Genomic DNA, 21,536 nt, shown 5'->3' on the forward strand with positions numbered 1-21,536 from the left:
TATCCCATGCGCTATGTATCATGGAATGCCTGCCAACCCAGAAATTAAATATCAAGCTAGCTGTTCAGGATAGGGCTTTAATTAATATGTCGAGGGAGACTGCTCTGCTTGGCTGCAGCAGAGCCTGGTGTGCCAGAAGCCAGCTGCTAGCTCCCCAGCAGTGGCCAGTGTGCCATCCCAGCCATCCTGGCACAGCGCTGGGGTGGTGGTGTCTGGCAGCTCAACATCTGTATGTGCCTCTATATGAAAACCCATTCCAGAGAGAAACCAGGCGAGAAGTTACCTTTGTGATGAATTTGATCTGGTATCTGTATTTGAAAAGCAGCCATTTTCAAATTACAGGATTGCAAAGGAGAAGGCATTTCACTTCAGCATGGCATCTTTCCTTCCAAACCTTATCATGGACATAGGGACTGTTCACCCAATGAAATGGCTACAAATATTAAGTGACTGTAATTAGGCTCCTAAGTAATAGGGCTGAATTGCTTAGGTACTGTGCCTCAGATCAAATCTGAGGTCTAATAGGACCTCCTGAACAGACTGAAATACAGCAGGCTTGGAGGGTTGGGGACTGTAAGCAGTGCTCTTCTCAGAGCTGGAAGGAGAGATCTGGGAGAGCAGGCAGAGGGGCACTCCCCACTGTGCCAGCACAGGTGAGCTTGTATGGGAGTACTGTCCTTCCTCGTGGGAAAAGGTGGCAGTTGGGTCTAGCTGCCCTTTCTCGTGGCAAAGAAGGCAGGAGGAAAACTCATGATTTGCTGGTGATTCTCCTTGTATCCAGAGCTTTGTTAGCAATCAGCATTTTCCTGGTGCTTGCATCCTTTTCTGTAAGAAAAAGCTGTTCATTGTCCCTTACCCAAGCTCTCGAATGAGCTCTTTCTCCAGACACGTCCTGGCCATGTGGGGCCAGCAGTAGAACTACTTCATCCCAAAGTAAATAGATAATTTGTGTGAAGAGATATCAAAGCTAGATGAGGGCATACAAGCACTCTGTCTAACCTACTGGTATACAATCAGACAGGGACTCTTGTCTCCTAATTTCTGTGCAGAAATGCAGCTTGAGGTACAGTTTGTTTTCTCAAAAGATTGTCTTGATCGTATCATTCGGAGGTGGAAAATACATCACAGATTTTTTCTAGTCACTGGGCACCTAGTGCTGACTCTTCAGCAGGGTTTGGATCCTGTTACTGTCCACCACACTGTTTTTGTGCTAGATTAAGGAGCACATTTTGTTATAAATCTCTCCTACCTAAAGGGCTGGGTAGGATCATTAGTACATGTTTGTTGTTAAGGCAGAGCAGCCTTGGTGTCTGTCTCCTTTGAATTAGGTTTGTTGGTGGTGTTTACCATCCCACTGCTTCTGCAATGTCTTCCCAAAAATAAAAACTACATCTTTCCTTAGACTTGATGTTTCTCACCATGGTGTCAAATTGTTTTTTCATGTTTCTTCTTTCCCTTTTTATTCAATTTCTTTAGTTCCTTCTCCTTAAAATCAAAAGGGCAATAAAACCTTTCTGAAAATGCTAGTAGTCTGTCTTTTGCCTTTCTGCAAGGATCTCTCTTTATGCAAGTGTCACAATGAACTCTCCAGAACCTGAACCTATCATGAACTTGTAAATAAACTCAATATTGTATCAAAGGGTTTCAGAGCATTTCAGAAAGTTACGCTGACACTGTCTCTACTTTAGCTGTCTTGCTTCTTGAAAAACTGCTTGGTCCATTACGAATATTCAAATACTACTTGAATCCATCCTGTATCTTTCAGTAAATACTACATTTTGTGTATTTTCCTAATAATGTCTAGTTAGCAGCATATAAGATACTGCAGTTGTTGCCATCAGATCTCTGTGAGAGATCTGTGAGTCTCACCAAGCTCTCTTTGAAAATCTCATATTCCTACTTTCTGCTTCCCTAAGTTCTAATGACATCCTGGTGGTGGAAGGTTCCTGCTTGTTCTGCTTCGCCGTTCATGTTACAAAGTTCTTGGTAACTATTAGTGTTCTACTGGTGTTTAGTCAACCATCACAAATGCTGTGCCTACTGTAACTTTTTTTCTGCTGGGAAGTACCCGATGAAATATGCCTCTTTCTAGCCTGTGCTGGAAACAGAGAGAGCACCAGGCCATTTTTGTCCATGAAAAGCAGGACTAGAACTGGAGAGCCACTGGTCAGCCTCATTTCATTGCTCAGGGTGAGTGAAGTAGGAGGAATAAACGTGCAAAAATAACGCAGTAAAATACATTAGATGAAAAGTATTTCAATCTTGATAATTTACATGAAAAAGGAAAGCTTTTCACAAAATGTGTATATTTAGAAGATTAGCGTTTAAATACCTTTCTTAAGTGTACTAAGTCTGCCAGGAGGAAAAAGAAGAAAATTCATATGGAAGTCTCAAAGAGAATCGATGATGCCCAGCTCTTCACAGAGAAATCTTTGAAAGTGTTTTATGGCAATTAGTCTCTTGCTTTGCAGCCAGGCCAGCTGAAATCAGTGCTGGTTCTCAAGGACTCAGCCCTTTTCAGCCTGAATAGATTATCAGGACCAACTTCTTAAATTGCCTCATGGTTTTCCAGGTGAAGTGCCTTAAAATGGGAATTTTCAAATGCGTCGGCTGTTTCCAGCCAAACTCGGGCTCCTGGATATGGGCATGGAGTCAGACTGTCTGAAAGGGTTGGGTGGCATTTGGGGTTGAATGTACCTGTCTGCCAGTGTGGTACTCTCGGGAGGCCTACAGCAAGTGAACGCTCGGTGAAATCAGTGCAAGAGATGGTAGCTGTCTGCTGCTTCGGACCTTGATGAATGGCACGTAAATGTACTGAGCTCTGGTTAGAAACTGGTTTAAAAACAGGCAGCATCTGCTTAAGCCATGAATAGCTGCTGGCTGCGTTAACGGCCGAGAGAGCTCGCAGCTGATCCATTTTCTTCCCCAGAAAGAAAAAAGTCAATAGATATAAAGAGAATAAGTAATAAATATTTCTACACTGCACTGATGAGGCATTCTTGGAAAAAAGCAAGCTAAACAACTCTGCATAATTCAGTAGTTGGAAAAATGGACTAAAAGTCAGGAAATTATTATGAGCTGGGAGAAAATGTTCCTTCAGTGACTAGGTTTGAAACAGAAACTGTTTCCAGAGGGGCACTGGGTGGGAGTGCTGGGAGCAGGGGCTGTGGGGAGGGCATGGGGAGTCCTAAAAATACCTTCAGTGGGGACAAAATGCCAGTGCAGCCTAAAATGCCTTTTGTTAGCCAGAGCTCAGGGCCTGCCTTTCATGTTAAATGCTGTGGTCTGGAAGGGGGAGGGAGGAAAAATAATTATGGAAGCTATAAAAAGGCTCTCCAAAAGATGCGGTAGGGATAAGTGGGAGGAGGCACAGATGAAGTTTAGATTTAGAATGTTAAAAAATGATTATTTTATCCAAATCAGTTGGATGGTTATTTCTTTTAGAGTATTATTGCCACCAGAACCTCAGCCCTGCTCTAAATCAGTTCAGTGTTTCATCAAGAAGCCTATTCTTCACTATAAGAGACCAAGAGTGCACAATTACGGGTTTCTTTCCCCCTTGCATAATAAAATTGGGAGATTATCATCAAGTTTCTATTCAGATTTTAGGGAGGCTTTTTTATTTTATTTTTAAAACCCATCTTTGTCTGTAAGAGCTCCCTGTTCGGGCCAGCGTGCTGTAATGATAACTGCTGTAAAGGCTTCAGTGGAGACGTGCTCTATTTCATTCTCAATGAGGGCTGATGGCATTTTGAGAGGCTCAGAATATCCTTTGATTACTGTAGAAAACAGACTGGGGAAGATGGTGATGCAGAGCACGGCATGGGAGGGGGCTGCTGCTCGGAGTGCTGCTCATCAACTTTCTTTTGCGCTTTTCTTTTTTTTTGGGGGGGGGTGGGTCTGCAATGTCACAATCATAGATTGTGGCCGTGTTGTGGGTTGAAGTCCCATGCCCCATCCATTCCCTGTTTGGGGACTTGGAGGTTTGCACAGAAGGGAGCTGCTGTGCTGTGGGCAGGTGCTGCAGCACACGAGCAGGAGCAGTGCAGGCCTTGCTCTTCCCCAGGAAGCGCTGCGCTGTCTCTTGCACACGGTGGGGAATTGGCCCCATGTTAGGAGGTGGCGTGTGGTGCAAAACACCTCCGAGTGTGCACTGAAAAAAGGAGTGACAGAAAGCTAGTCATGGGTGACAGGATGGATGTGGCAGTAAAAGAGATTGAGGGAGAAAGACAGATGCGTGCAAGCTGCCTCTCCTCCTGCTTCCCTAGCTGCTTGACACTCACAGTGCATTCCTACAGAATAACAAGGGACAGGAATCGTTGCATCTTCACTCTTGTGTCATGCTTATATCAAACCATGGATTGTACCAGCTGTTTGCCAGTCTTCCTGAAGGTTACTCAGACAAAGACTTCCTAAGTCTGAAGGACAGGAGGTTTCCAGGGAGGGTTTTCATGGCAGTATGGCAGCACACAGCCTTCGCTCCCAGCCTGGGTGTGGAAGGTGGGGCTGTGGCAGAGCCCATCACCTGTGCTTCTACGTCAGTGTGCTCAGAAACTTGTGGTTTGTGGCACACCGTGCATCTCACAGCGGGCTGTTTTCATCAGTCATCTTCCAGTATTTGACTCCATTACTTGGTGAGGTTTTAGATGGAAAAAGGGTGGTATGTGTCTGGTATTTTCCAGTAATAGCACGGGAAATAGTCTGTGCAATATTTAGGTATCTCATTTCCTGTACCACTCCACTAAAAATGTTTGGTATGTCTTGTTTATGATTTATGCCATTGACTGCTCACAGTCTGCACCACATTACTCCTGGAAGGCTGTGTTGAAATTTGGGCATCTCGCTGCACATGGACTGCTCTGAAAGAACCTCTAAGTCTGAAAACAGACAGATGTGGTCTGTGAGTCATCTGCAGCAATGAATTAGACCAGCACTGAGCTGTATCAGGGTCACCAGTGAAATGTCTGTACTGAGACTGAACAAGTTCAGGGATGTCTTAAACCCACTGTACAGCCGAGTCAGGCTCAGGCACACTGTACCATACAGGCAGCTTCAATGAGCTCCCGATGCCTGCTCATTATCAATAGACTCTGCAAGGTGCTGCAGTGGGGACAAGGTGAGGAGCAGGCCAATGAATGAAGCAACACAGACATCGGTGTTCCCAAAAGGACACCTGGAAGCAAAGCTTTCTTCTTCAGAAAGGTTTCTTGACCTGAGAAAGCCATGTGTGTGCCACTGGAGCAACCAATGCATGTGACTGTTGAGGGGCAATGTGAGTGCTGCATTTGTCAGACCAAACTGCACGTTTCTTTTTCTGTACAGCTCAGCTCTGAATGGGGGCCAGGAGCAGAAATCTCCAGTGGTCTGCAGAGCCTTCTAGCCATTGCTATACAAACAGCATTTCATTTCTGTGTAGTATTACACAGAGGGCAGCAGGACTGCTCCCAGGCAGAGGTGACTCCTCCAGCGGTGCTCTTTCCCAGCTGAACGTCAGTTCAGATCAATTGTAAATACCAGGCTGCTCCCCTGAAATGTAACTGGGGTTTGCTCAGGGCTGGTGGGACAGCTCGTGGGGTGTGATCTGTCTGCAGCCCGCCCGGAGCAGCCCCAGCACATTATTCGCAGCCACCCGCATACAGCAGCTGTCCTCTTTCCAAGCTGGCTGCTGCGGTCTTGGTGCTTGCAGCAAGATCTGCTTGGCCCGCTGTGCTAGGTGGCTGCAGCTTGGTGGCTTGAGCCTGAGAATTTGATTTGGTTTTAAGTCAGGCAAACAAGGTTAGACTTGGTTTCAATTCAAATAAGGAGCAAAGCGAGTTATTTCTAAGTGCACACAGACCAGGACAGAAATGGCACAGAGCAGTGTTGCAGAGACACCTGAGGCGAGGAGCACAAGATGCTCCTGGGCAGTAGGTGTGGGCAGTGGGAAGGTTGGTGCTCTGCTCCTGCTCTCTGACATGGTGCTTTCTGTGTATGAGAGCAGCTGGCAGGGAGGGAGCTGGGCGTAGGGTGACTCTGGTCTGGTTCAGATATGTGCACGCTTTACTACAGCCTTGCATTTAGTAAAGAACAATTTTGCCATCGTGTGAGCTTAGCAGACTGCTTAAGAACAATAAACAGCAATAATTTACGTGGTGCTATCAGACATGTGTGCATGCAGGGCAAACAAGCTGTGCAGCTGTGAGTGTGCTGCTGGCAGGCTGTGCCAGGAGGCTGTGCTCCCTTTGGGACCGTGTGGGCAGTGGGACCCAGCACCACTTCCATTTCATTGCACTTTAATAGGCAGCCAGAACATACTGCGTCGCTGCTATAAAGGGGAGATAGTTGCTTCTGGGAGGCTTTAGAAGCAAGGAATTGGAAAATGAAATTAATGAATAGAAAGCAATAACACAAACCGATATTCACAAAAGTGTTATTTACCTCTCCTTTATCAGGGCTCATTTTACACATGCGTTAGCTGTTAAAAGAGCTGGTGTGTCATTGGTGGTTAATACTAGAGGGCCTATAAAAAGACTTTAGGGCACATTTGCTTGTTTTGTATCTTTTCTCCCTGAGTCATGTTTGTGCCAAAAATTCAAACTTGTAGTGTGAAGAATGAAATCTCGGGCATTTCTGGCTAGGACTGCTCCCCGGCGGTGACAAGTGAGAGGCTCGTTTTGGAGGCTGCTTAATGCTGAAGTGTAGCTGGCTAGGTGCACTCTGGAGCTAGGAGGGAAAGGAACATCAGCTTTTTTCAAGAGAGTGTTTTTAAACGCAAATTGAACATAACCAAAAAAAAAAAAAAAAAGAAACGAAGTAAACTGGATCATTCATACAAATGAAGCTATTCAAGTTTTTCTTGCTGAGATCCAGATGTGTTTTCTGCTCACAGCCTGATTCATGTACTGACCAATAACAGTTAGCTGGGGCTGTCAGTACTTCTCTTGGAAGCCCACAAAATGATGACATCACATTGCAATTAGCAGGCAATTTAAAGACACTTAAACAATTATATCACATTTTCAGCCCTGCTAATTGGCACTGCAGCTGTTTTCTTTGCCTCCTTTTTTGGAACAACAGCCACAGGGTATTAACTCATGGGGAAAGACAGTAAAGGATTAAAAAAGGGTGCAGACACCCGTGGTTCTGAGAAGAGCCAAACTGTAAGGATCTGTGTTAAGAGTGTTGCAAGACAGCTATGTTTAGTACAGAGCTAAGGGGGAGGCACGATGAAATACCATTACTGTGATCTTAGTTGGCAGGTCACTAACTGGGGGCGGGTCTTGTCAGCAAAAATAGTAATAAATGCATTATTGCTAGTCCGTTCTCTCCTGATGTCTTTGGACAGGACTATTCTTAGAGGGCACATTAGTTTGTTGTTACACTTGCATAGTACGTATTTAAATGTCAGAGTCGCAGCCAAGAAAATCTAAAGATAGGACAGTGGGTTCAGCCTTCTGTACTGTGGGTGGAGCAAAGCATGTCCACAGATAGATGGTATGTCCATCCTAGAACAGGTATACCCTTACTGGTATAGCCCTTTGCATGAAAGTCAAACACATTGACAAAATACTTGGTTTTCCAAGTTTGCCAAAATGCTCACCGCTCTCCATGGAGAACGGCATACTACTTACCTGTCTTCATTCTTTTCCTCCTCCGTCTTTTTGGAGTAGACAAAAGAACTTCCCTGAATTGAAATAAATGGGAGGTTGGAGGGTGAAGTCAATCCTCTGCAGTGGAACATCTTGTACCCATCAGTAGGATGGAGTAGGTGTCTGACAAGCTCAGAGGATGTTTTTTATCTGTTCATGCAATACATTCCGAGTTGTAGCCTGATCTTGCCACTAATGACAGTAAATCTGCCACACAATGGAAAAGTGAGAGGGATCAGAGGTGATAGGGCACAATGTTCCTTGTTCTGAGGACCTTCCCAGTTGTCCCAGAGGAGCCTCTTGCAGAACACAGTGCGTGCTGCACAGTCTGCTGAGATGCGTATCGCTCATCTCTGGTCTGGTCCCTTAAAAAAAAAAAAAATAAATAGCAGTTTCTGGTCAGGTGTTTTCTGTTCCCTCTTATTATCATCTGTCTCAACTGTGGTAGTGCCAGTCATGCAACCACTCACTGATGTGGGTTCTTCTGTCCCTGCTTGTGAACCTTGGCTGTTGTTCTGGATGAGTACATTTGTCTCAAATACACCTTGGCACCATGGGAATGTAAGTACCTTATTTTTTGGAGGGGTTGGCAGCTGTCACTGTCCCCTTGGATGCACACAGGGGAGCACTGAAGCCCCCAGACTGACCGAGCCATGATCTCTGCCACTGGGGCTCCCCAGGCACAGCACTGCATGAGAGCAGTGGAGCTGACTTTCTGGTTGGCATCATCCAGGTATCTTCCTGTCACGTTCAGGCCTACAGCCACCTCCCCCTTCCTCCTCAGACTCCTGTCTCCCTGCACCTCCCAGTCTCTCTCATTGGCCACTGATTTGTTCTTTTGCAAGTCACCATTCCCTGGTTCCTGACCGTCACCTGGTCCTCCAGCATCACTTCTCTTGAGATCCTCACAGCTCTTCCTCCTCTTCTTCCTTTTTGAGGTTGTACTTGATGATCTTGAGTTTGGACTTGATGATCTTGAAGGTCTTTTCCAACCTGAGCAATTCTATGATTCTGTGATGATTCCCTCATCACAGCTCATTGAGGCTGCGGGAAAGATCCCCCTTGGGAAAAAAATGTGCATGGAGAGAGTCCTGCCCAGGCTTTGCAGACAGCTGGTGCGGAGGGATAATTCAGCTAACAGAGATTTTCCTGCACTTTCATATTTTGCAACCTGGAACCTTTTGTTAGAAGGTTATCGCTTGGCTAAATACGGATGAATTTGCATGAAAATGCAGAAAAGTCTGTCCCTAACTAGGGCTTGTCTACCACATTTACATCTCAGACAAAAGGAGGTAGGTTTGAGTAACAAAATGGCTATGGGAATATTTCTAGCAGCAAATGAGCCCATCTGCAAACACCAGGAAAGGGTTTTCCAACAGGCAGCCAGGGAGCGTTTAAAATTTGTTGTGAAGGTTTTCCCTGATGCAGATGCTGAGCTTAAACCAGAAGCCTTACTTTGTAAAGGCTCATCTTAGTGATGTATTGGGGAAAGGATTATTAGGGAAGAGCTGACTGCAGTACGTCCCATCCGTGTGATGTGACAATATGCATCTTCTCTAATTGTAATTTCAGTACGGTTATTGGTACGGATATGTTTTGCAAGAGATTTTCATGAATACGGCATCTTCTGAAGCAAAGTGTTCTCCGTGTGGTGACACTTCTTACCCAAGGATGTGGGATTTTTTCCTCATTTGTCTCAAGTTCAGCTTTGTGGGTTTTTTTTGTTTTTGTTTTGTTTTGCTTTGCTTTGCTTTTAATACCCTGCCTTTTTCTCTCCCTGAAGTAGTCTGGAAGGGAAACACAAGGAAGTTTTTGAAACAAAATGGGAAGCAAAGTAGTTACGCAAAGTAGTTACAGATCTAGAAATCTAAAATGTAGCATTTTGGCAGTAGAAAAATACATGACAATGTTTCTTTGTTTTATTTTGGTTTTCTTCCAAGAAAAATCAGCATTTCCTCAATGAGAAATAGGTCAGTTTTGAGCAGCTTGGATTGATACTGATACAGTCTCTTTGCTGACGGTACCAAAACAAATGAATGTATCTGCATGGGCACACTGCCTTACAACCTCCAGAACTCTCAGTAGTATCAGTGTTAGCATGTGATAAGAGCTAACCTTAAACAGGTGATAGATACGTGGTGAGAGTGGGACCACAGCAAGTAGAGAAATGGAAATCCAGGGGATGCAGTGCTATTTGGGATTGTTTTCCCAGAGATACTCAAACTAGCTGTGACAGTGCTGCACTCCCTGCCCCCTCCTCTCCTGCTTTATCCCTGGAATATTCCCAACCTCCAAGCCTTGCTTGGAGTTAGGTGCTTTCTGCACCTCTCCTACCCTGTCTACCAGATTTATTAGGTGCACCATCTGTCATGCTGTCTGCATGGTCTGCTTTTCCAAAAATAAGGAGATATTTGCAGCCCGTACTGCCGTCAGCAGGTGCAACTCGCCCCTACCCAACAAGGGGAACCTGGCACGCAGCTTCTTCTCATTGGTGAGACATGGGCCATCATTAACATCTTTGGATTTTGGATTAGCTGAGGAAATCTGAGGTGCATGTTTCTCCCCATTAGCTCATACAGCTCATGTGACTTGTTTCACTCATGTGACCTCTTATTATGTATCCATCATTCCATTTTTCTTTCCCATTAGAGTGAAATTGGACTCAGCCCTCCTCCTGCCTACTCCCCTATGTCAGGAGTAAGCATTTCACATTCAACCTTCATTCATTAGGTTTTCCTCCTTCCTTCACTACCTGTTTTCTTTTTCCACTCCCGTATTCCTACATAATGTCTCAAAAGCCAACACTGAATGCAGTTTGTGTATGTGTAAGCCATCCAATAGTCGGAGATCTCTAAGCTCAGCTTGGATTCATCTGCGAGCTCTAGGGATCCACGCGCAAAATCACTGCCAATATTTCTTGGAAAAGCATTTAGGAAACAGGCTTGGGTGAATCTGTCCATTTTTCCTTCCCATTTATAGGTCATGATGTCGAAATTTCCTTGCACGCCCTTGCTGAGAAGCAGAATGGTAGGTTGAGTCGAACCGTTGAGTTAAGGTGTTGGTGAGAGCCCAGCTCACAGCCTGGTGGAGCTGCACAGTGTTGGGGTGGCTGTGTGACTGGTGCTACTGGGCACCCTGAGAGCAGCCCCCTGGGAACAAACTGGGTTCAAAGATGGCAGCGTCCTCTGTCCCCGACCTCCTCTGCAGAAGGAGATTTCCCTAGCATAAGGTTTAAGGGTTTTGTTCAGAAATCACAGGAGGTTGCCACAGTAATAGAAAAGGAGAAACTGTGTTCGCTTGCCTCCTGCAGCTGTGTATCTCCAACCTCCACGTCTACGTAGGAGGCAAGTTCCGTACCCCATTTCCAGCCTCATTTCCAGCCAGCTTCCCTCCCTGCACTGATGCTCCTCCTAGGGAGGGGACCCGCTCAGCAGCACTGGGCAGGTGGATGCTTTGCTAGTCCTGCAGCACTGGAAATGCAGCAGCCCACAGGATGGATGAGGCTTCTCCTGCCTGGTGAAACTCATCACTGAGAAGCAGTGGTGGGAGAGCTGCAGGCACGCCTTGTTGTTGAATTCTGCCTCCCTTCGGAGCCTCCTTTCTAAGCTGCCTTATCTTTCCCAACAGAACCAGTTTGTGTACAGAGATGGTGGCTATGCTGCAGAGCAGGGAGTGCCAATGCCGTACAGAGCTCCTGGCTGCATCATCCCAGAAGCCCCAGTTGCTCAGGGGGCGACAGCAGAGATCTTCGAAGACACCTGCTGCAATGGCACACTGCGGAAGCAGGTGGCCACCCTGACAAAAGAGGACAGCAGCACCCAGAGGTACAGCGCTGATCCCACGGTCTTCATGCCGGAACGGGTGATCCGGGGAGAGCTGGATGAGGACGGCTACATGACGCCAATGCGAGACAAACCGAAAACAGGTAACTGTGTCTTTCCAGAGAAGTTGCCCATGACTGCATTCTCTGTTTTTCTACATCAGCAGCTTTTCACCAAAAATGACTTCATCAGTTAACCCAGCAGGATGGAAACATTCTGACTTGATTAAAATTTCTTTGCAGGGGGATTCCCTTTTCTTTGCTTAATATTTTACTTAAGAAAGCTGACTGTGCTATAATGTCAGGTTTGGTATTTCCCCCTTCATTTTTTGTTGCTGGAAAGGAACAAGAGAAAGGAATGACGAAGACAAAACAAAAATAAAAAAACAACAACCCTCTTCTTATCCAAGAACAAATATTTGTGCTTTTTCCAAGAAAAAAAATCTTTGTCCAGCCATGGTCTCCCCTTTGCTTTGTTTGTTGATCTTCTTTATCATCATAGCATTGTGGTTGGTAAATGTCAGGCTGAACATATCACAGAACCGATACACATAGCTGGCATTTTACACTCAAGAGAAGTTGAGTGCAGCGGGCTTTGGAGATACCATCACTGCAAGGTGGAGTGTGCCTACATTAGTGCCAGCTCAGTGCTTCGCTTCCCACTTGGCCTTCATTCTTTCCTTTCTTTTTAAATAGTGGCAACAGTTATTTTGCTGTTAGGGGATGTGTCATTAGTAATTTGCTTTCAAACATTTGCATTAGCTTTAAAGAAATTAATTAATGCAAATGTAAATGCCAAGTAACTACTGGGTTTGCTACAGAATTTGGAAGCCGCTTCCTCATTGTGTTACATGGTGGAAATGGAGGGAGTCCTGGGGCACATGCACTTTTAACCTAAGAGAGCCAGTCTCTCTGTTCCTCTTCTCTTCCCAGCCTCCTGTCTCACTTCCCATGTACCTTAACACCTTTCTGCAACCCAGCCACATTTTTTTGTGGTGTTTTGAAGCCACTATAACCTGTTCCAGCTATTCTGGAGCAAATGTTAAAATTCTCTTGTACCCTTTCCAGGACTCACTTGAATTGTTTTTTTCATAATGCTTCAAGGCCCTTTGTCCTTCAAGGATGGAAGGTTTTTAATCAGGCAAATTGTTCTATTAGAAATGAAGCTGTCTTAGAAGTTAAGCCTCTCTGCACAAAAGCCATCCCCAAGGGCTAACTAAGATTTCTGTAGAGCCTTCTGGATGGAACAACTGTGGAGCAGAGGGTTTGACTGATACATCCAAGGTTGCACAGCCATCTGCAGGGACAGGAGCAGCTCTGTGTGTTTGGCCCTGTAGATCATGCTCCAACAGGAAGGCTAGGATCAGATGAGGCATGGGCTATGGCTCAGCAAGAGCTGCAGTTCAATTTCCAGCTTTGCAGCTGTTTTTGATGAGTCACTGTCTACCAGGGTCCCAGCTCTTCATTTTAATCCATATTGTCTGTTTAGGTTGTGAATTCTTCACTTTTAGCTAGCATGTGTTCAGCATAGATGGCACCTGATGTCACCTAAAGTTCTAGGAACAGCTGAGTGGAAGGAGGCACTAGTCTGACTGGTTCTGGTGCAGTCTGATGGTAACATAACAATGGTGCTTGCTACATGGATGCTCTTTTCTCACTCTCTCCTGATTGATTTTTTATCTTTCTGTAGATTACCTGAATCCAGTGGAAGAGAACCCATTTGTCTCCCGACGGAAGAACGGAGATCTCCAAGCTGTGGACAACCCAGAGTATCACAACGCTCCAAATGGGCAGCCCAAAGCAGAGGATGAGTACGTGAATGAGCCATTGTACCTCAACACTTTTGCAAACACCTTAGAAAACACTGAGTACCTGAAGAACAATTTGCCAGAGAAAGCCAAGAAGGCCTTTGACAACCCAGACTACTGGAATCATAGCCTGCCCCCACGAAGCACTCTCCAGCACCCGGACTACCTGCAAGAGTACAGCACAAAATACTTTTACAAACAGAACGGACGGATCCGGCCCATTGTGGCAGAGAATCCTGAATACCTCTCTGAGTTCTCCCTGAAGCCTGGCACTGTGCTGCCCCCACCGCCCTACAGACACCGGAACACAGTGGTGTAGTAACCGCGGTCTTATAGAAGTGGAAAGGCAACCCCTTCTAGCTGCCTCACTCTTTCTCTTTTTCTCCTTCTCCCTTCCCTGCTTCCCTTTTTTCCTCCCATGAGCTTCCTCTTCTTGCCAGTTCACCCATTTTTGATATTTCCAAGTGAAAGGATGTCTTGGATTCATTTGCAGATTGGGTTGGGAACCTGAAAGAAAGGAAGGAAGGAGGCTGAAAGGAGGAGTGTACAGCCTGGTGTTTCTTGCCTTCCACAGATCCAAGGGGCAGATGGTCAGAGAAGCCAGACGGTACCGGGAAGGACTATGGCAGTGTTGCCTGCTGTCAAGCTAGTCTCAGTGATTCCACCCAGACACTGTAGGAGAAGCCACAGAGAGGCTGTCTCTCTCAGGAGGAACTGATGAGTCTGTACAGCATTCCTGGAAATCTCAATGCAGTTTCCATCAGGGGGAAAAATGGACAATTTTTATATCATGTGTAATAGCACAGTAATTGAGATTGAGAATCCAGTTTCTTTCTCTAACACTTTCTATCCCAGCGACTGAAAATGGCTAACTTGGCTTTTCATAATCGTTCAGATCTACATCGTGGCTTTCCAAGAAATGATGATGTGACTCTGAGAGCCGGCTAACTCCTTGTTCTGAGCCACACCATGATTTTATGCCACTTCCTAACCGCAGAGACTCTACCTGAGAACTGGTGCGTGACATGACCATTTTTGTATATGTGCGAACAGGACAAACATTTTAAACAGAAAAATCCTTTCAGAAATGAGTAACAAAGCCCCACCCCCAACATGTTCTTCTTGAACCTAAAAGACAGGCCAAGAAATCAAGACTTGTACGTAAAAGACTCCATTTTCCTGTTTTATACCCGCTGAACATAGGTCCATAAATGCAAATAAATTCTTCCCTTTTTTTCTTCTTCACCATCATGAAGGTAGTCGGTTGGGGATGCTGTCAGGCAACACTGAGAATGAGATGGAGCACTGCAGAGTTGGCTGTGGGTCATGAAGTCAGCCTGGCACTCTGTGGGGTGGTGGTGGGACGGGTCCTTGAAACTGGAAGAAAGAAAGACACTGGACTGGAGAAAACGCACATACAAGTTCACTGGAAAGTTAGTTTGCACTTAAGCTCTGATTTTATTTGAACTGTTTTCTGGATTTTGAATGAAGCAATATGGAAGTGACCAGCAAAATAAAAAATAATAATTTTAAATTTAAAAAAGTGAATTATATGTAAAGGATGACTGTGGAAATGCCAAAATGAAGCAAATCAAGTCTTTGGTACGATGTCCACCAGTTCGGAGAGGCATTGCATTGACTGTTTCAGAGAATATGGTGACAGAGCAGCCAGCTCTTACTGCTGCCACATGAAGGACAGCACAGCAAGCCCTGGAAGGGATCTGAGGAGGAGAATGCCTTGCTCAGGTGTGCAGCACAGTACGGAATGCTTTTTGTAACGGGAGGATTACTCTGTCACAGAACACAGTGTATGAGGTGTTTGCTAAGTCAAAATGTGCATGACTCACAGAGCTTTCAGTCAAAAAATGTAAATAGGTATGAGTCGGTCTCCCTGCACTTGGTTCTGCTTTCATCAGCCTCGGTTTTTAGGTAGACACCTGCACACACCCCCATCCTCCTGTTCAGAAGGAACCTCCAGCCACAGGTGGGGATGTTTTCAGCAGATGGAGCTGGAAAGGGTGGAGCAAGGGCCAGTGCTGCTGATGGCTCACTCCTGGTGTGCCAAGACTGCCTGTGTGAGCATATGTGTACCTAGTTCCCACCGAAAATCTTCAGGCTGCATTAGGTGCCTGTGAAGAGCTGTCTGTGTCTCATTAAGGCTTTTAAAAGGGGAAGTAATACCTGTTGGAGAGCAGTATTTCACTGTATGCACTTCACTACTATTAATGTCAAGATCTTTGGGGTAAGCTGGCCAACAAAACCAGCAACAACCGGTGGTCTGGAAATTTTATCCAGTTCCTCCAAAATCCTGCCTATGAACACAGCTTGCCATCTTCAATCATAAGGGTGTGGAGGAAGGAGTAAGAACCATGCAATATTCGCTGCAGTCCTGGTGGCTCAGGGGCAGCTTGACAAAGGTATAAGGAGGTGTCAGTGCTGGGTAGTTGGCAGGCTTGGTGGTGGAAAGGAAACGTGTGATTGCTGAGCTAGGGCTGGGTCTTCCAATAGCCTGCTTCTGTGTCACATGTGTCCAGGCCAGCTTGAGCCAGCTGAGCACACCTCCAGCTGCAGGGCACTACTAGGCCTGCTGTAAAGCTGGTATGGGGATGGGGAGCGTGACAACAGCCGGCACAGCTCTGTGGAGCTACTGAAGGGAGATGCTGGGCCAGATGGGAACAGAACAAAGGACCAGCACACAACTGAGGTGAGATCAATGGTCAAGGAGTGTCACACAGCTCAGAGGCCGTGTCTCCTCCTGATGCCCTCTGTAACTTCCTCGTGATCATGGGATTAGAAAAAGAGGAAGGAACACGACGTCCTGGGGACCCTGCTCCTGGAAGGTTTGCTGGTGACAGTGCTGAAGGATGAGCAAAGCTCTGAGAGGTTGGGCTGCAGTTGCCAAGCTGCTGGGGGACAAAGTCCGGCCAAGGACTGTGGATGTCCTGACAGCAGAGAAGCAGCTTAGGTGATGTAGGTAGGTGGAGCAGAGGGGGAAGGGGTGGGGGATTTGTCCCTGAACACGTCATACAACAGAGTAACTCCTCATGGAGAAGAACAATGGTGGTGCTGCTTGTGCATGAATTCAGAGAGGGGCATGTGAAAGTAACTGGGGGAGAGGTACACGCTTCTCCAAAAACAGCTGCTCATGGAAGGTGGAGACCTGGTTGTTTCTCTGGTAATTAAGTAAGTAGGACTGGTGTTAGAAATAATCAAAATGTAAATAACAGTGTTCTTTAACATTTTAACATTTCTTACGTAGCTTGAATTATTTATTCATTTTAATCGTTGACAGTGGGACACTTGGTAGCGTGGAGGGCGGCAGCACGCGGGGGGGGGGGGGGGGGCGTCACCTCACACTGGGGCCTATCCAGACAGTGCATTTTGTCAGCACAAAGCAGTTGTTGGGCACCAGCAAAATTATTTTGTCTATCTCTGATTAATTCTGTGGTTCTGCAGTGGTATCTGTACACACCACCATCAGCTCCCATGGATTTTAATAGGTGGATACTTATTGGTAGATGTTTTCCTTTCGCTCATGCACAAGAGAAAAGCATTGCACCACTTCTCAAAAGCAGATACCTCTATCAGCTTTTTTCTAAGGCAAATGTGCTAAATGAAGGAGAGCAACAGCTGGTTTTCACCTTATATCTCTTGCAGTGATTGTCTTAGATGTTACCTGCCAAGCTGAGGGCCAGTTCAGACAGATGTGGAAGCTGCAGCTCATTGATTTGCTATAATCAAACAGTTATAATTTTGTTTTTCTGCACAGTAGCTAAGGAGTGAAGCATATATGGCCATTTGCTCAGATGTAGTGGAGTATTTACAACTTGTCTGGAGTGCATAGCAGTGACTGGAGGGGGGGGGTCATCATATGGAGCTGTTCCGGGTACCCTAAGCTCAGCTCAGTGATCTTTCTTCTCCTACAAAACAAATGGTTGTGCTGACCCTGGATCCCACCACTTACTGGTGGAAATGCTCTCCTGCCAGCAGGGACTGTACACAGTGATCTCATTTCATGTGGGTCTCTGGTGTAGTGAGGAGAAGCCCAGAAATGGTGTGAGCAGGGCAGTTGTGATAATGCCACTGGGGCAGGCAGCCTGTGCACACACAGGGGATCCAGTGCTTATTTCCAATTGAGAGCTGGGTGGGAGGTACAAGCTCAGGTAGGTGATCATCTCCTTTGAAGGCTCTTTATCGCGAGGGGAAACTGTAGACAACAGGCTTTAACAAGAACTAGTCAGGCCTTGGGTGATCAGTGACCTCTTGGGCTCTTAAAGAAAGACCATCACCTCAGAACAGATGACATTACCCGGAGGTCTCTTCCACCAGCATTTTTAAGAGATGTTTTTACTTGCAATAATATGAAAAGACTGTACACCTACTCATTTCTAGGTCTGTCACTTGTAGTGTACCCATTATTCTGGATTGTAGGCCTCTGCTGCTGGAAGAACAGCTCATCTGTTATTACACATTCTGGATTTGCGTTCAAACATCAATTCCAAAAGCCAGGGCCGCACACAGTCGGGCTGGATGGCTGCAGTGTTACATTTCCTCACATGCTAAGAAGCACGGCTGTCCATGACAGCAGCTTCAGCTGCTCAGAACATGCCCTCGTGTTTTTGTTTGGTCTTCTGCTAAGTGTAACACAAATAGAAATGGCCACCGTTAAAATGGGTTTTTCAAATCAGGAATAGTTCCATGGTTAGAAGCAACTCCAGAATGTCCAAGAATGAAGGTGGACACAAGCCATTTTGCTGAAGCACAAGGTCATACTCCTCTACCGCCCTGGAGCTTTGTGCCTGACGACGTGAGGGGGCTTGCTGCTCCTGGGGAGAGGGCCAGAAGGTAAGGCTGAAGTTAAGGTGTCTCCATTCATCCTATGGCCATAGCTGGGATCAGTGTGTAGGCTGGGACAATGCAGAGCATGCTCTGGGGAACCATTAAAAGTCTGACTGATGGCAGGGGGACTTCCTGAAATGCAGAGGCAAGCTGAAGAGGTGGGCCCAGCTGGTGGAGGTCTGTGCTAAGCCAGGAGGAAAAGTGAGGCGGAAGCTAAGGACATTAACCAAATTAGGAAGTGTGAAGACTTATCACTACATTTTTTTTCTTCTGTATAATTAGAGAGCTTTGGACCTTGGTAGAGAGATTTTAGATATATGTAAGGTATTACGCCATGGGAGTAGTTGCAGCCCCGGTCCTCCCTCTCCCAGTAAAAAAAGCCATGAGATTGTGCTCCAGACATGTTGCAGATGAAACCGCCAGGGCCAAGGTGTACCCTGCACAGCAGCCTCTTGCTGATGGCAGCACTTCTGTTCCAGTGCCCTGCCCAGGCTGTGAGCCCTCTTAGGGATAAAACACCTGATTATAATCCATAGCACGCCGAAGACTAAACCCTTTTGGGATAACCACAGTAATAAACTGTGAATGGTATTTTATAAATGTAGATATGTACGCCGTTCCTTTGAGGTAAGGTACTATGACATATGTAGCATAAGCTGGTACTGCTGTTAAATGGGTCGATTAATACTGAGCAGCTGTGTAAGGGGTAGCTAACTTTGAATGCACTCAAAGCAGCGTTCCTTGGGAGATGGGGCAGAAAGTGGTTGCTAGGTACTTGTCTTTTTGTGGTGGGGAATACTGAAAATGCAGATTATTGTAAACACAAATTGCAGTTTTTAATAGCATTTCGATGTTGGAAATTGGTGCACATTTGAAACATTATTCACAATGGTTTTAACATTTTGTTTTAGTTTGTTTTTTTCTTCTGCCCAGTTTTTGATATTTCCCCAACATTGCAAGCTGGAGTTTCTAAAGAGGTAGCAACCCTAGGGTACGGAGGAGAAAGAAGTCTCTTTGTAAAAACAGAGCTACCCAAGATACATTTCCTGACCTTGTGGTCCTCAAGCTATGTATTCTTTTGAGTGAAGCTCAAGTTCCCAAGCTCAGAGGACAGCAAGGCTGGGCCCCAGCTGGGAGGCGATGCAGGCGCAGCAGCGCTCCTGCCAGGTGGGCACAACCCCGCAGCAAGAAGCAGAGGTGGGGAGGGCTCTGGGTTTGGGGCAGTTGTCTGGGTTCTAACAGCGCAAAGAGGTTATTACACAGTAATTCTGCCTTAGAAGTACCTTCAGAAGAAGAGGAGCATCAGTTTGTTGGGGAAGACGCTCATTTCGTGCAAAGTGATGCATTCAGAGTTAGCTGCCTTTCTGAAACAAAAATACAAAAATACAAAAACTACTGTATGTTACTTTGAAAATGTGAATAGTATTTTTATAGCTTGTTAAAGACACAGCTAGTTGCATTTGTAAATAAGGATAATGTTGCTTTTATTTTCCTTGTGGTCACCATTATTTGGAACATAATTGTCCTTAGGGTTGATTTGTATATAGGTAATTTGCTTGTGATTTATGCGCTTTCCCCCCCTTTTCTTTCTTTCCCTTCCCACCCTCTGCTTTTGGTTAGAAATACCATTTTTGTCATTCTGTGTGATTCTGTGTTTTAGCACTATTGTGGTGTGTTCAGACTTTCTGCACTTGCTTACACAGTAGGGTATGCCAATTGTGTGTGGCGTAATGTTACTTTAACCTTTCGTTTCTCATATTTTAGCTATTGAGGATTATGCACTGTTAAAACACTGACCTGGGTTAATATTAGGTGCATATTTTAGCATAATTTCCCTTCTTTTCATAGTTTCTCGTTTGTTTTCTTTTTTCCTTCCCTCCCCTTTTGTCTTGTTTGGAGGCTGGGGAGAAGCCTGCAGACCTTCTCTTTGTGTGGTTATACTTTTTCCCCCGTGTGCAGTCCCGAGTTTCTCCTCCTGGTCCTTGGGATAGAGCTTTACCTGTTTGTTGAGGCAAATGTAGACTGCGACCCACCTTGCATCAACCCACGCTCATCCCAGCTGAACAATTTGAAAACTGTTCTGCCTTTTTGTTACATGAATCTGTCAGAAATATATTTTTAATTTAATATAAATGAAATTCAATAAAATATGAAACAAAACACCTCCGTGTGGAATTTCTTCACAAGGATGGAGCGTTGCCAGCAACACTGAGAGGGCTGCCAGGAGGTCAGCCCTACTGCCTAAACCACCTGTGACAGCAGTGCCCCAGAGGCATGGCCCTATCATAGTGGGTGCCCGAGGACTAGGCGCACAGCCCAACTGAAACCCCAGTTCTGGTATCCCAGCACAGCCCCGGCTCCCGCTGCACTGAACACTCCTCTGCACAGCTACCACGAGTGCTGTGCGCCAGCTCATGCCCTGTGCACCTCCTGCAGCACACCGAACCCTCTGCCCACAGCTGCCCCAGCCAGGTTGGTTGCAGCTTTGCTGGGAGGGGGGTGTGGTTTATTAAGCTGCAAAAACCCAATGCCAGGGTTTGGCAGACACCGACAGCAGAATGCTCTGGATCTGTCTCTCCAGCTAACCGCATTACCAGCACTCTAGAGAGCATTTTAAACTTACTGAGAAACAGTAAAGGTCACTTGGCTCTTTGAGACGCATGTTAAAATACTTCAGTCTCCCTGGATTGCAACTATTTGTTTCAGGAACGACCTCAGAGCTTCATAGCCAGCACTCGGGGAAGGTCACTAAGCAGCACCGTGCCATTCCCTGAGCTATGTGTGGCTGCAGCCAGAGAGGCTTAGCACTGCATGCTGCAAAGCCAGCACTTGTGCATGTGTCAGTGTGCATGCGCTACAAAGGTAGGGATTGTTACCTGTGCTTTCCACAGGGCCAGATGAAGGCCGGCTTGCTAGCTGCAAGGTGCACAGCCACAGCACCCTGCTCAGCCAAGGGGACATCAGAGCCCTGGCTGCACTCTGGGATGCACATGGCATGAAAGGACACAGCTGGACTTATATGGCAGTGAGGAAATGGCTTGCAGCCACAAAGCCTGAGATATGACAGCAAGGAAACTCACGGCATCATTACAGCACTACTTCTGCAATGCTTCAGAACAAATACATTTCAGCCAAATGAAAGCAAAAAAAAAAAAAAAAAAGGATGAGCATGTTATTAAATACAGCCCCCACCGCAATTCACTGTCCCCAGGAGAGTTTTATTTACCTGGGCAAAAGAGGAAAAAAAGCAGCATTAATCAAGCAGCTATTTTCCAGTGAAACAGTGTTAATTAAAGCCCACTGCCACTCACTCACCTCTGCAAGGCTGTTAAATTCAGATGTGTAAGCTGCTACTGAAAAGCACACCTGAGCTATTGCAAGCAGTTTCGTGCTGCACTGACAGCTACAAGGGGTCATCCATGCCTGTTATGAAACAGATGG

General features: G+C 46.0%; 1 protein-coding gene and 1 long non-coding RNA gene across 8 annotated transcripts in view; one reads left to right on the plus strand and one right to left on the minus strand.

Annotated features, from left to right (window-relative positions):
* The window catches only part of ERBB4 (erb-b2 receptor tyrosine kinase 4), a 538,439-nt gene extending 518,184 nt beyond the window's left edge, over positions 1-20,255 (plus strand). For 6 of the 7 annotated variants that reach the window (XM_021398689.1, XM_021398691.1, XM_021398692.1 and 3 more), the window contains 3 exons: positions 10,608-10,655; positions 11,256-11,553; positions 13,139-20,255. In XM_021398689.1, coding sequence (XP_021254364.1) covers positions 10,608-10,655; positions 11,256-11,553; positions 13,139-13,575 — 783 coding nt within the window. In that variant the 3' untranslated portion in view covers positions 13,576-20,255. The remainder of the gene's footprint in view (positions 1-10,607; positions 10,656-11,255; positions 11,554-13,138) is intronic. The other variant, XM_021398690.1, reaches the window with a different exon arrangement.
* LOC110399648 overlaps positions 14,502-21,536 on the minus strand; it is a 141,380-nt gene continuing 134,345 nt past the window's right edge. Inside the window, exons 15-17 of the long non-coding RNA XR_002439321.1 lie at positions 21,411-21,518; positions 19,379-19,459; positions 14,502-14,633 (exon numbers count right to left, since the gene is read on the minus strand). This is a non-coding gene — a long non-coding RNA (uncharacterized LOC110399648). The remainder of the gene's footprint in view (positions 14,634-19,378; positions 19,460-21,410; positions 21,519-21,536) is intronic.

This window comes from Numida meleagris, chromosome 5, assembly GCF_002078875.1.
Source record: "Numida meleagris isolate 19003 breed g44 Domestic line chromosome 5, NumMel1.0, whole genome shotgun sequence".
NCBI lineage: Eukaryota > Metazoa > Chordata > Aves > Galliformes > Numididae > Numida > Numida meleagris.